This window comes from Sorghum bicolor, chromosome 4 (assembly GCF_000003195.3).
Source record: "Sorghum bicolor cultivar BTx623 chromosome 4, Sorghum_bicolor_NCBIv3, whole genome shotgun sequence".
NCBI lineage: Eukaryota > Viridiplantae > Streptophyta > Magnoliopsida > Poales > Poaceae > Sorghum > Sorghum bicolor.
The window spans coordinates 67,710,182-67,725,268 of NC_012873.2; the positions used below are offsets into that span (position 1 = coordinate 67,710,182).

At 43.6% G+C, this 15,087-nt stretch overlaps 1 protein-coding gene across 1 annotated transcript; it reads right to left on the reverse strand.

Moving 5' to 3' along the window:
• On the reverse strand, window positions 7,585-12,181 carry LOC8055319 (probable serine/threonine-protein kinase PBL19). Its single transcript, XM_002454746.2, has 6 exons — window positions 11,997-12,181; window positions 11,634-11,906; window positions 10,551-10,930; window positions 9,665-9,925; window positions 9,355-9,477; window positions 7,585-8,471 (listed from the first exon to the last, which is right to left on the reverse strand). Exons 3-6 carry the CDS (start codon window positions 10,926-10,928, stop codon window positions 7,965-7,967), a joined length of 1,269 nt encoding a protein of 422 aa, XP_002454791.1. The 5' UTR covers window positions 10,929-10,930; window positions 11,634-11,906; window positions 11,997-12,181; the 3' UTR covers window positions 7,585-7,964.

Genomic DNA, 15,087 nt, shown 5'->3' on the forward strand with positions numbered 1-15,087 from the left:
TTCCATCTTTTGTGGCTTCAAGTTTTTTTCCTTAGAGTTAAATATATAGCATCTCCTGAATTTATAAAGGGATCTCACTTACATGTATGAATTTTATTTTTCTTAAATCCCTAATAAGTTTAGGGACACACGGTCCACCCTTTTAACATGTTGTTAATTTTTCCCCCTACCAACTCACTCTCATTGTTCTTCTTTTCGTTCCAACTCTATTTCCCTCGCATAGTGAAGCTCCTTAACTTGGTGTGGTCCTCCTCCCTAGTTCGCCGACGGCCATCCCATCCTCTCGTGCTCCATTTAGTATAGCTCCCATTCTCATGACGTCCCGTCTTCCTTCCGTGCACCATCTATGGTACTTCATCTCTCATATATAGCTTATTTCAAATGGAGTGACCATGGATATGGCTGACTAAAAAGTGAGTTCTTATATGCTAGTGTCTATTGAAATAGATTTGAAGGCTCTACTAAGTAATGGAGAAAAGGACCAAAAAGTATAGAAAGATCTCAAATCAGAATTAGAAAGTCTGATTTCATGACTTTTGCACGGTCCCTAACTCGCAGGAGCGTTGGTAGGGTAGACCCTTATATCACATTAGGGAAAAATAATTTTACAAGCTGTTTGATACACGACTAGTTATTATTGTGCTAAAAAAGTAGTTTAAATTAGCTATAGTTTGACTAGCTACTTGGCTAACAGCTAGTTTGAAGACTTGATAAAAAAAATAATTTATCTTTTAACCTTCCTATTTGAATGTCCTAGAGCTAATTTCAACTAAAATTAGTTAGCTAATAATTAGCTCATGATGTCGCCTTGTTCGTTTAGTTGATAAGTCATGATAGAAAAATACTTTGATTGATTTATTATAAAATAAAATCACTGCTGAATAGCTAGTAGATTTGACTAATAAACTCAAATGAAGCGAGAAATTTTCTTAGAAATAAATATACTACGAAGCAAGGAATCTTTGCATAGGGTGTGTGCATTTGGATGGTACTCCTGCGGGCACCACGGGACCGTGACGCCAGACCAGGGGAATCGCGGAGGGCCCGGGGCTGTCAGTGTCAGCGTGGCGTTGACGTCAGCGGGGGGCGGCGACGCGGCGCTCACTCGCGCACCGAGGGAATCTGGGCGCTCTGCTCGGCATCTGACGGCTGTCAGAGACGGCGGGCCCTGCGGATCGTAAGGATGGGCTCGGCCCCTCGGCTCGTCAATCGTCATGGCCACTCTGCAGTCGTCACCTTGTCTCCTCATGAAACGCCACAGCCTCTAAAAAAAAGATGATGTTTTGATGAAACTGTTTAATTTAATTTCATGAAAAAAAATCTACAATCTGAGGCTGTTTTGATGCTGGAAGGCTAATACATAGCCAGTATTTATGTACGGAGGGTGTATGTATTATTATATATAAGGAAAAAAAAACATGATGCTAGCTGCTCTGTTTCACGTGCGAGAGATTGAGCATCAACTGATAAAACTAATAATGCTATTAGTAACTTGTGGATCTTAACTTTGACTCTAATCACGTCGTGCGAGAGGCTGACTGGGGGGTTACATCCCATGACCAAGCTGACATGCATCTTCCAGCTTCCAGCTTGCTGCATCTATCTCACATCTCCATCTCATTCCTCAAAGAACTGACTACAAGATACTGTACCGTGCTATGTCTCTGCTGCATCTGCATTTGCATCATGAGAACTGATTATTGCAGCGCTGCTTGCCTGCTTGAACAAATCAAGCACGCGCGCGCAGATTCGGATCCTGCATCATCGATCATCATCAACAACAAACAGCAACGAAAAGGTTGCTGTGTTTGTGTACGTTGAGCTGTTGATGACTCTGCAAACGTCCATGAATGCATTTCATGAGCCCTGTTTGGTCGTCCTCGCAGGCTGAAGCTGCCGGCGTGTGTGGTTTCATTTCAGTCCCGGGGCCACGCCATGGCTGGTACATACCCCTCTCGCTGCGATTACTATAGAGGGTGCATGCCATGCCATGACGACGATGCTGTCTAGGTACTATCCTACAGCAAACGATCCCGTGCTTCAGCAAACGATCCCGTGCTTTTGACTGTTGCCTGAAAGCGATATGAACTGAACATGAAGCAAGGATTATTTCCGATCTTGAGAAATAAAGCAGAGGATCCGGTCACCGCGCACCGGCACCGCACGCAGATCTTATTCAACGATGACCTGGATCCAACGCTACTGGATCCCGTCATGAGACCCGTCGCCGTCGCCGTCGGCGGGCCGGCCGGCCGGCCGGCGCCGGTTTGGCGCCTCCAAAGGCTGCGTGGCCCATAGAGTTATTATTAGATTTTTCAGAGGAGTGCATGCCTCGAACCCTCGACGGAACAAAAGATTGCCAGATTATTATATAATATCTACGAAAATGTTGTTTGGAGCTCCTGGCCCAGATTAGAATGATGCATCATTCATGGTCTCTCAGGAGGATTCATCTGCAAGCTTCTTTCTAACACCCCGATCGCTTGAGCCACATTCGCAACAAATCAGCGAATAGTACTTTCAGCCATGATTTTTTAGCCAAACGGCGGTTTGGTTTTGAGAGGAAACGGCAAAAGTATGCATCCAAAGGTCCGATGGCGAGTTGACGACGATAGGATCGACAACTGGAGAAGAGTCTTTGTTTGTTCTGAATTCTGACCTAAAAAAACGTTGCCTTTTAGTTTCAGAAAAACATTGCCTTTTTTGTGCGTGGTTTCATCGGAACCTAACAAAATTCGGTCGGCTTTTGGACGGTTTTATTTAATTTTAAGCGATGGAGAGGAAGGTGGAGCGAAAGGCGCGAGGAAAACAGGTGGGAAAAACCGAACCGAAGTGCATGAATGGTGCCGCGATTCAGGCTCTGATGATGGGTGCACACCGCAATCCGACAGTGACACGCATTTGCCCTTTTGGATTGGAGTTATGGCTACCGTCAGTCTTGCCCCTTGACAGCTACCCATCTCATACATACAAACACCATAATAAATAAAACAGTCAATTTGGTAGAAAGAAAGAAAAAAAGTTTCTCTTGCTTTTGTTAGCGATCGTGGTCACTCACAGCACAGATAATAGCTTCTCCAAATTCAGCAGAGCTTGTGGCATGGCAGGAGGGTTCAGACACAGAGAAGAGGGAATCTCATGCATCCAGCTGGGCTGGGCGCTGCAGGAGGTCGGTCCAGCATTTTGAAGCAGGAGGCACAGGCAGGATCTTGGCCATCATCCTCGCAATGCAAATGCAAATGCAATCCGGCGATGGGTGCAAGAGACGACAAGGGCACGCCATGTGCGTGCCTCCGGAGCGGAACCTCGCCTAAATTGGGTTGGGCGTGGGTCAGGGTCAGGGTCAGAGACATGCCCCCGGCGGGCACCTGCGCCATTGCTGTTGCCAGTGCACTGTAGAGAAATTCCATTCCCTCTGGAATTGGAATCTGGATTGGATTGCATGCATACAGATACAGCAGCTGCCGCGGCACAGGGATAAGCAGGCAGGGTTTGGCTTTGGTTTCCTTTGTCATTCAGCTCATCAGGGTAACGTACGTGTACACTCATCCTCACCTCCTCCTTTCCTTTGCAACAGTAGTAGCTGCCATTTCTGATGCTGATTGATCCAGAAAGCTCGAATCTTTCCTCTGAATGCCCTGAATGCTATAAACAAGCAACATACTGTACCCAAGGTCCCGAACCATGTGCAACTGCTCTCTCAAGTCTCAAGACTCAAGAGCCAATGCAAGATGATGATGGAGGCAAAACGGATTTTCTCCATGCATGTGTATCGTATGCCTCCTTTTCTCTGCATCCAAAAGCAAAAGCAAAGCTAGCGCCCAAGAAATCTGATGAACACTGGTAGGGATATGGTAGTAGACTCCGAGTTCGACACGCGGGCCGAGGCTATGAACCGGAGTTGTCAACACTGAAAGTGAAAGGCGCCGTTCAATGCCTGCCTGCCCACCACCCCAAATTCCGCAGAATTGTTCACTTGTGCTCGAGGTATATATGAATATATATCGTGTGGTGTCGCACAAAGGAAGAAGCCTGACGTCTGAAACTGATGGAACGGAAAGGGCCAAACGAGTGTAGCCAGGCAGCAGAAGCTTTCTTTCTCCTGCCGCCGCCGTCCCATAAAGAATACTACAGTTGTAGGTTTGAATTGAGTTAAACTTTCGTAAATTTAACTAAGTTTTTTTTTTAAAAAAAAATAGTAACATTTAAGACTTCAAATAGGTATAATATGAAAGAAAATACAGTCCATGACTAATTCAATAATAATTATTCGTCAGTATCATAAATGTTAGTAACTTCTTTTAATAAAATCTGATTGAAAAAGTAAGAATTGCATTTTTTTTTTAAGGATGGAGAGAGTATATTACTCTACAGCTACAGCTACAGGTAGCAATAAGAAATTAAGAAGAGCAGCACAAAGTGCAGAGCGAGAGCAACACCATGAGTTCTCTTTCAGAAACTACCTTTTATTTACTCTCCTCCATGTTTGGACGACGATGGCTGCTGGCCTGCCAAGCAAAGCATCCTAGCTAGCCACACAGGCATAGGAAATCGGACACCTGAGCTGGGCAAAAATCCGTGCATCCTACCTACCTTACCACCACTCGATTGCATTGCACAAAGGCGGCTTTGAGGAAACTGGGAGATGGATTCACAAGCATATGCTTTCCATCTGATGGGAATGTTGCCACGGATTCAGTTGGGCAGTTCGCTACCAGATTGTTGAGGTGAGGTCTGCATCCTCCTCCGTCCACCTCCACTACTAACTTCTCTCCCGGTTAGACAAGACGGCGGGTCTCTTTCCGCAGCCACAGCCGCCGAGTCTCTCCTTCTTATCTCATCTAAAGAATGGTACCACCGCCCATCATCGGCGTCAGATCGCTCTGAAGTTGAGCTCAGGATAGACCGCCGATTCTTTCGGATTGGCCGCCTGCGACGGCAGTCCGGTCACCCCCAGGTCACATCTCGCCTGAATCTCAAACCATTTTCCAATTCCTTCTGTGCTGCGAGAAAAATAGCAATCTTTTTTGTTTTGCACAAACAATATCACTCCGCTATCTATCACACACAACGGGCTCGAGGAGGAGAGAATTTCCTTCGATGCTATGCGCTTTCCTCATGTGTTATTGGGAAAAAAAAATTACTACATTTTGTGTCATTGATATATATAAATTGGATCCGAGCATTTTTGGCCCGGCCCAAACGGCTTAGTGGACAGGGTCTGCACAGCGAAACGCAATCTGAAAGTCAGCTAGATATATTTATTTCAATTATTTTTTACACTCAAAACTAGTGTGTTCCTTTCGAGGAAAAAAAAACCTAGTGTGTGGCTCGAGCCTGGTCTGAAAAAAGTCGCCCAGATACAGTACAGGCCATGGAACGTTCATGGACTAGATATTTTTCGAAAAAAAAATGAAACATGCTTTATTCGAACAATCCTAGACCGAGAAATAGTTAGTTCTAGTTCAAATTCTGTTCTCTTCTATGCTACTACCACTACCTAGATTAGATAAGACCACCATTATAGTTTTGGTCTTTGACAATTGTTTTAAGCAACTTCAATAGTTCAACTGCTTACCTTTACTCCTCCGGAAACATTGTTTTAGGCCCGTCTCAATGCATAGTTTTATGGCACAGTTACCAAGACTATAAACTAGGTAACCGAGCCATAGGAGTTTCGTGGTGATGAAACTCCTCTCTCATCTGATGAAACTCCTTCATTTAATGACCCTGCCAAGTCAGCAATTTTACTTATATGACACCCTATTTAATGTGCATGACACTCTCATGAAACATGTATTGAGACGGGCCTTATGGCGTAGTACGTTTTTAACACATCCTTCAATAGAGTACCAAAACAACTATCTATATCCACCCTAACGCATGGGTAAGACACATTAATGGACATCATTTATTTCTTCTTTTCGCCTTTGCCTCACCTCCTCGTTATCTCTCTTCTATATATCTTTTCTCTTGCCACTCCTCTATACTACCATTGCATCACCTCGTCATTAATTTCCCTCTCCCTCTTTTCTCCTTTTGGATTTGCTCCTTCCTTGGCTTGCAAATTTGCCCAAGGAGAAGGCGGCGGAGTGAGATGATGTAGATCTGGACAAAGGTGGATGGAGGAAGCGATGATCCCACGACCACCGTTGTCGATCTCCACCTCGCCGTGCTGTGGGCTAAGGCAAATTAAGGAGCAAGCGAGCATAGTGAATCTAGATGGAGATCCACCTCCACATCGTCGATGTATGCAGCGGTCCTCATTCTTCATCTCGTTGTGCTATGGGTCAAGGCAGATGAAGGAGCAGTCACGCATGGTGAATCTATGTGGAACTTTGTCTCTACACTGTCGAGGTATGCCACCATCCTCGTTCTCCACCTTGTGCTATGGATCAGGCGAGCATGGTGAATCTAGGTGGAGGCAGATGAAGGAGCACGCGAGCATAGTGAATCTAGGTGAAGATCCGCCTCCACACCATTGAGGTATGTTGGCATCCGGCCTCTCTCCACCTTGTTGTGTTGTGGGTTAATGTAGATGAAGAGTGAGGCAAGTATGGTGAATCTAGGCAGAGATCCTCCTCCACGCCATCGAGGTATGCCACCGTCGTCAATCTCAATCTCATCGTGATGTGGGTCAAGGTAGATGAAGAAATATGTGGGTGGGCACGATGAATTTAGCCAGAGATCCGCCTCCACGCCGTCGAGGTATGTTGCCGCCGTTGATCTCAATCTCATTGTGGTGTGGGTCAATGAAGATGAAGGAATAGGCGGGGTGGGCACGATGAATCTAGGCGGAGATCTGCCTCCACTCCATCGAGTTATATCATCGTCCTCAATTCCCATCTCATCGTGTTGGGTCAAGGCCAATGAAGGAACGGGTAGGCGAAACAATGAATCTAGGTGGAGTTCCACCTTTAATTGTTGGGATATGTTCTTGTCCTCGATCTCCACCTCATCGTGTTGTGGGTCAAGACCGATAAAAAAACATAGTATGATGAATCAAGGGAGAGGCCTGCCTCCACACCTTTGAGGTATGCACCAAGTAGCAAGCACGCACCAAGCTCCTCTTTGTTGTCCTCTTTTATGTTGCATCTCTCTTCTCTCTTTTTTGTTTTGCATCCAATCCCTGTCATTTCTCTATCTCCCATCTCTCTTCCACTTCACCCTTCTCATCCAAACTCTCTCCTATCTTTTAGCATCTCACCTCTCTCTCTCTCTCTCTCTCTCTCTCTCTCTCTCTCTCTCTCTCTCTCTCTCTCTCTCTCTCTCTCTCTCTCTCCTTCCCTCATCATGGAACAGGAGGAGGTGGATAGGGCAAGGTTATGTAGATCTCGCAAAGATCGAGGGTGGATGGAGCGAGCCTGTGACCTAGGGCCCGTTAAAGGAGCCCAGTCCACGGTTAGAAAAGAAGGGTGGAGTGGGAGGATCGCAGTCCACGATTCGAAAAGAGGGTGGATTTATTGGTTACAAGGCCATCAGTCAACGAAGAAATAAAACAAGGGTACCCTGCCCATCAGTCAAAAATGGCATAGAAGGTTCTACCAAAAAAAAGGCATACACGGGAATGGGAATCTGAATCAATGGAGCAGAACCGAAGCAGACTTCTAATGCTACTGAAGGGTTTCTCAAGAAGACGAAGAGGCAGCAGAAAAAATTGCACTGAAAACACAAGGGCCCCCCCTATAGCTCACCATATCGCAGCTCACACATTGTGTTAACCACAGGAGTCAAAACCAGGTGAATTACACAGACACAGCACTACTCTACACGAACGCCACCACTCAACTGTGCACCTTGTCTTTCTCAACTGGTATGCATGCATCTGCATCAACTCACTCTATACCAACCAAGCACTACACGGTGGAACTGTTACCACCGTCTCTATGAACAGCTACTGTACTTACAGCACCACCGGAGCCACGCCGCGCCTCCTCAGACTCACTCAGAGGTTCTTCACGATCTCAGGCTTTCCAGCCCCGCTGCACGATGTTCCGGCAGCCGAGCCCAAACTCCCGGAGCCTCGTCCTCAGAGACCCTTTCTTGGCGCGCTTGGTGGCCGGGTCAGAGGCCGAGCCACGGTAGTGCAGCAGCGGGGGCTGCGGCGGCCCGGTCCCGATGCTGTCCACGATCTTCTGGACCATGTCGTACACCTCGCTCATCTTTGGGCGGGACTTGGGCATCCGGACCAGGCACCGGTTCGCCACGCTAGACAGCTTCGTCATGGACTTGAGGTTGTAGTGCCCTTCCAACCGTGGGTCGACGATGATGGGGAACCGTTTCACGTCAGATATGTATGGTTTCACCCAGTCCAGAAGCTTCTGCTCGCTCTTTGGACGGTTCTTGTCGATGGGGCGGCGGCCTGTGATGAGCTCGTACAGAAGGACGCCGTAGCTCCATATGTCGCTCTTCGCGGTGAGGCGTCCAGTCTGCATGTACTCTGGAGCTGCGTAGCCTAGAGTCCCAACTACCTGTTCAAAAATGAAACATAACAACAGAGGATGATAGTCAGATGGATGTCAACTTCAGGCTGCTCTAGGAACTAACTAGTGAAATGGCATGGAGAGGACATAAACGTAAAACTATCAATGGCAAATTGTTATCGTAGCTGGTAACTAGGCAACAAAAAACAGTCTTTAATAATGTCCTGCTCTATTTGTTATGAAGAAGTGTACCATGTCTTTCAAGATGCAGAGAGCTGTCTAGAAATACTATTTGCTCTGGTCATCCATTGAGCAACTAAATCTACTTTCCTGCTCTTTTTGACTGCAGAAAACTCTCCCAAAAATATATAATCAGTAGGGGACAACCCCTCCTGTTTCCTAAAAAACTAGGAACAAACATTTTAAAATTGAATTATCGTAACCTGCGACTAAAAAAAGAGGTGACTTCTGTATATTTTAACCTCGAGTAATTTGCGTAGAACACAGTGACATGCTACATTCTGAAGCTGGTCGAGAAATGAATATAGTACTTGCAATGTTTTCAAGTAATCAAACCTCTCTATTACTTCAATTCCATTCGCAAATTTTTTGACTCTGTTCTTCATGTCTGGTACAGAAACTAACTATGTGCATTAAGAGGTTACTTGTGCAAGTAATAAAAAAGATAATTCGTATCCAATTTCATTGGCACAAAAGGTCAACAGTGTTATGGAATTATAACTCAAAGAGCTTACTCGTTGCCTATTTTTCTTCATCACAATTCTCTTTTATTCAAGTAATAACACATTTCATCAATTGAATACTGTCAGGATACTAGTACCTACTTAGCAAAGGGATACAAAACACTATTAAACACTATTCAATAGAAATACGCTAATGTAACAAACTGTCGGCTTGTAATTGTGCATACCGCTGTGGAGACATGGGTCAGACCTTCTGCCGGTCCATGCCTAGCCAAACCAAAGTCTGATAATTTAGCATCCCAGTTTTCATCCAACAAAATGTTAGATGTTTTCAGATCTCGGAAAATAACCTGCATGAATATCTTAAATTTAGAGGGTAGATATAACTTATGTAACAGTTAAAACATACTGCAGCGTTTGGTATTTCATTTATTCCTTGTGTGAGGTACAGAACTACAGATGCAGTGCTATTGTCCCACAGATGTTTCAGATTGTGCAAGTGTTATAGTCTCAATGATCATAAAGTAAATGAGTTACCTGGAATTCCATTTCTTCATGCAGATACTTCAGTCCCCGGGCAGAATCAAGAGCTACTTTTAGTCTCATTGGCCATGACAGAGTAGAAGTTGACCTACTCGACAAGTGATCATCCACACTTCCATTAGGCATATATTCATACACTAGAAGCCGTTGTACTCCTCTCTCATCATCATCAGCACAGTAGCCTATTAGTTTAACTAGGTTTGGATGGTCCACAATTCCAAGCACATTCATCTCTGTTAACCACTCCTTCTGCCCCTGGAGAAAGATCATATTTTATTAGAATCAGTACAGGAAGCAAGACTTAGATTCCAGCATAAGTGACTTCAAAATGACTCATCAAGCATGTGGGATTGAAAGGATTTCGAGGTATGCTTGGCTTTCTATTTTGTCTACTAGCGTTTTCTACTTTTCTATATGGCAACAGTTGACTCACTAAACCTAGAACAATGAGCATGGAACTGTAAATGCAAGAAAAGTAAAATAAATTAGTGTGCATTCCCTGAAGCAGGTGAACCTACTTGATGGTTTCTTTCAAGAAAAAATGATGACTGAAAAATTTTGGTTTATTTCCGCTATGCTGAGTTTGACAATCCATAACTAGGTCCAAATAAGACTGCTCATAGATCTTCTACAGAATGACGACGACAGCAATAGCATTTGTATGTAGCTATACTTTAATAACTTCAAGTGCATTCAACAATAACCAGACTAGCTTGCTAGTTTTAAATGGTATGGAATGAAAAGATGGTGAGAACTGGCAAAAACTATGGCAGCCTGTGTTGTAAACTCTAATTATTTTCTACCTGATACAAAGATATGCAGTTCTCATACATATTCTAGGGAAAAAAAAAAGAAAACATAAGATGGTGAAAACACTTGCCTGAAGTCCTTTACGATTCAACTGCTTAACAGCAATCTCAATTCGTTCACTCGGTTCGTCAGAGTTCTTGATGACACCCCTGTACACACAGCCAAAGCCACCCTCGCCAACCATGAGAGACCGGCTGAAGTTGCGGGTGGCACTCTTCAGTTCAGCAAAGGAGAACACCCTCAGATTAGGCGGGCGGTCAGTGAAGCTGGGGTACTGTGTCCTCCTTATTGACTCGGCACTCATGTCGGAAACATTCAAGGAGGTGAAGTCAGAACCGGAGCGGACATCGCGCTCCGTTGATGTTGTGCTCATGGACCGTACAGAGGCCGACTTAGTGACAGGATCCTTCTCTTTGGCATCTCCATGCAAGAAAGGCAGGCACTTCATTGCTGCAATGCAGTGGGAATAAATTAGGGATTCCCTCATAAAACACAAATGTAGATTACATAACTGGGGTCATGCAGAATAATGTTTCGGCAACAGGTGGTGTGGGCCAAGAACAGGCAACCAAGTTCAGATTTTTTTTTTTCAGATGGTAAAAATGTTTGTAATTTTTTAGATGCAGCAAGTGGAGATAAATTGACATGATTACTGATTCACAATTGAATGAAAGCTGAAGTGAGAACCTAACTGGCTCTGTAGCCAGCAACCATGGCTGTTCAACTGTAACAGATTTGATAAAAAAAGGGAGCCTTTGACAATCAGTACAAAGCCCAAAGAAACCTCAAATTCAGACAGCGCCGGGCCAAACAAAAATCATGCCTTTAATTTGGACTGAAGTAGCAGAATCTATGGCATGCGCAAGAGGTCTGCAGCCGTGACGAGGAGAGCAGCGCAAGACAGCAAGGACGAGGGGAGGGGAGCGCAATAGCAGCCAGCATCAGTCATGAAACAACCCTAAGACTAAGAATCAAACCAGGAACTACGAACAACCTTAAATCCAACCGAATCAACCTTAATTAACCCCAAGCCTGGAACCGGCGCTTGATCTCCGCGAAAACCGGTGAGAACGGACAGGACACGACGAAGCATAATAAAGAGAACTAGAGCAGAAAGCATGGAAAAAGCGAGAGGCCTTTAGCAGCAACAAACCTTGCCTATCTTGCGGCGGCGGTGGGGGGGGCTGATCGATCCGAGGGGAGTGGAGACGCCCGGCCCGGCGGTGTCCCGTGCGGAGGGGAACTCCGATCCGGGACGCAACAGGGACTCAGGGAGCACACGGTAGCAGCAGCAGCAGCAACGGCGGTCAAAGCTGGGAGCTTGTCTGAAACGGGAAGAAAGGTGGCTTTCTCCTCCCGCTCCTCCGCTCTCCGTCTCCTCCTGCGAGGCTGAGGCTCGGGCTCCGCAGTGTCACCAACCAAGAAGCTGCGAGGCAAAGACCATTCCTTTTGTTTTATAATATACTAATATATCAGAATGTTTGTTTACGCTCAGATTTTCTTTTTTTTTCCTCACTTTGTCCGCGAACGCAGCACGCAGGTGAGAAGACGACGGGGCGAGGACGGAGGAAGAAGAATTCCTTCCTGGTCGTCACGGGGAGTAGAGATGAGCGTGACGGGAGGAGCACGAGGGAAGGGAGGTCAGGGCAGAGGTGGGAGATGGATCGCCGGACGCGACAAATTTATTGCAGTCCGCTCTATCTCTCTCCGTCCGCGCCGCGCAGCACGAGAGAGAGAGAGAGAGGAGAGTGTCACTGCTGCTTTTCCATTTTTACTTCCATCCAAAATCTAAAAACTTTTCAAAATTTCTCGTCACATCGAATCTTTAGACACATGGAGTATTAAATATAAACGAAAATAAAAACTAATTGCACATTTGGTCGAAATTTACGAGACGAATCTTTTGAGCCTAGTTAGTCCATGATTAGATAATAATTACCACAAACAAACGCAAGTGCTACAGTATTGCGAAAAAATTTCGCCAAGGAACTAAACAAGGCCTGCCTACCTTTTTTGTCTTTGGCATGTTTCTATAGGAAGCCTGCCTACCTTTTTTGTTGTTGAGAAAAAAAGGTACTGGTGTAAAAAAAATGTTTTTTTTGTGGGGGCAGCGTCAGGAATTAACTAACTGCTCCAACTAACAACGTCTTTGGCACGCCCTTCAAAGCGGCCGTTTACACGAAACCACACGACAACCATGGCACAACACATGGCATGAGTGAGTCCACACACAGTTTATGTACAAAGCCTAAACATTTTTTTAAAGTACCTTAAACATAGCTTGTTGAGGCACAAAAAGAAATAGTTCACCGGAGTTTTATCCCGATGTATGGCCATAACATTCTTGAAATGTACTGGAGTAGTAGCACTTGGGATGATGAGGCCTTGTTTAGCTCCAAAAAATTTTGGAAAACAACTGCTGTAGCACTTTCGTTTGTATGTGACAAATATTGTTCAATTATAGACTAACTAGGATTAAAAGATTCGTCTCGTAAATTACAGATAAATTGTATAATTACTTTTTATTTTCATTTATATTTAATGCTTCATGTATGTGTCTAAAGATTCGATGTGACAAGGAATTTTAAAAAATTTTGGTTTTGAGAAGGAACTAAACAAGGCCTGAATGTAAAGTTTTTGTTTGGTAGTGCTTCGCTTCGGGAGAATTAGATGAGGCACTATGAACATGGCGATTTTATCGCCCTTCTGAGCCAGATGTGGGTGTGCCGCATGCGTAGGTTGTTACCCTGTTGCACGCAAAGGCACCAAATATGAGAAAACTAGAGGGAAGGAGAAGATGGACATGGGATTTTTGCCCTACTGCCCATCTTTATTGTAGCTACAAGGACCTCCTGCAGTGTGCTTAGCGCGACAAGGTCTCAGGATAAACTTATTGGTTACATGGATAGATCTTTGGACATAGTTATTATCCTTAGAATAAAGCGACACTTTTTAGATGTAGTTTTATAAGATTTATCGATTACCCTCTTCGTTCCATTGAAAATGTCGTTTTTGACTTTTAGAATTTTTATTTGACTATTTGTCTTATTCATTGTTTTTTGCAAATAGTAAAATAAATAATTTATTGTTAAAGTATTTTTTATTGACAAAACAAGTCATAACAAAATAAATAATATTTATATAAAGATTTTGAACAAGACGAACGGTTAAACAAAAAGACTGAAAGTTAAAAACGACGCTTTTAGTGGGATGGAGGGAGTAGATGGTTATGCTAACAATGCATGTGAAACTAGTATATGTAATGATGGATATTGGAGTGTGCCAACTGCCAGTGTATGGGAATGAGATGGGGTTGATTATTATTGTGGTCTCGTGGCAGATGTTGGAGTGCACCTAACTAGTAATCCGTATAGATCCAACTTATCCTATCAAGTATAGACAAGTATAGATTCATACACAGTGACTTTAAAAACTAAAATATCCAGGCACCAACTGATGACAGCTAAGCGTCTATGTAAGATAGCTCTATTGTCAAACACTTGAGAGAATGTCCAGACATGCATTAGATCTATTGTCAAACACTATTGCTACTCCCCCCTTGTGTAGGTTTAGTAAACGGTCCTTTCCATTTACGTTCAAAGACACTATACTTTAATCCCTCTGACCACGGCAAAATATTAGATACTTGGTCATATTGAAAGTATCGTTTTTATTTTTTGGATATCGTGTTTGATCATTTGTTTTTTTTTTTTTTGCAAATTGTAAAATAAATAAATTATTATTAAAATATCTCTAATGATAAATTAAGTTATAACAAAATAATAAATATTTATATAATTTTTTTAATAAAAAGAACGTAGTTCAAAACGTCACTTCTAATGGAGACGGAGGGAGTAGAAGAGAATAAGGAATGATATGTTGTCAATACTACTCTGGCCTACTACTTTTTTTTTTTAAGAAAAAAGTGATGAGCTAGGATGCAATCGTGTTGCAAAGCTATCACGAACAATAATTGAACTGATTTCCTTGGTCGCAGCTGTCGCCTCGCCCTTAATCTTTTCTCCAAAAATAATAGCATAATAAAATACTAGTAATAGTGTAATACTATAATGTGGCCTCTGTAAGACATGATCAGCGTAACGAGTTATTATATTATTTGCGTTCTAATCACTTCCTCCGATTCAAAATACATACATGTCGTTTTATGATTTTTGCACGGTTAGTTTTTCTTTAAAAGAAAAAATATATCTACCAATTTAAAGAATCAAGATGTATCATGTAGGAGTACATATCTAGACGGGATATGTAAGGTTCTTATTTTTTTGAATAGTTGACCTTTTCTGACGGGTTTTTGACCTTTCATTTAGACGCTAATCAGAAAATGCAATTTAAAGTACTTTTTTGAATATTTGACCACTTCCCCTAAGTGTCTTATTTTTATTATAGGAAATTATGGTCAACCGTGTTGATGTTGTAGATAAATAAAAGTGTCGAAGAAGCAGAGGAAGTAAAGCACGGATGCCTCCTACACTCCGCTGTACGTACGGCATGGTAGGCCTCTTGGCATTCTCTTTCAATTCTTCTCTCCATAAAGCAGCATGAAGACAATAAGGACGAGTGTGTCTTGTGACATCAATGCAAGCTAG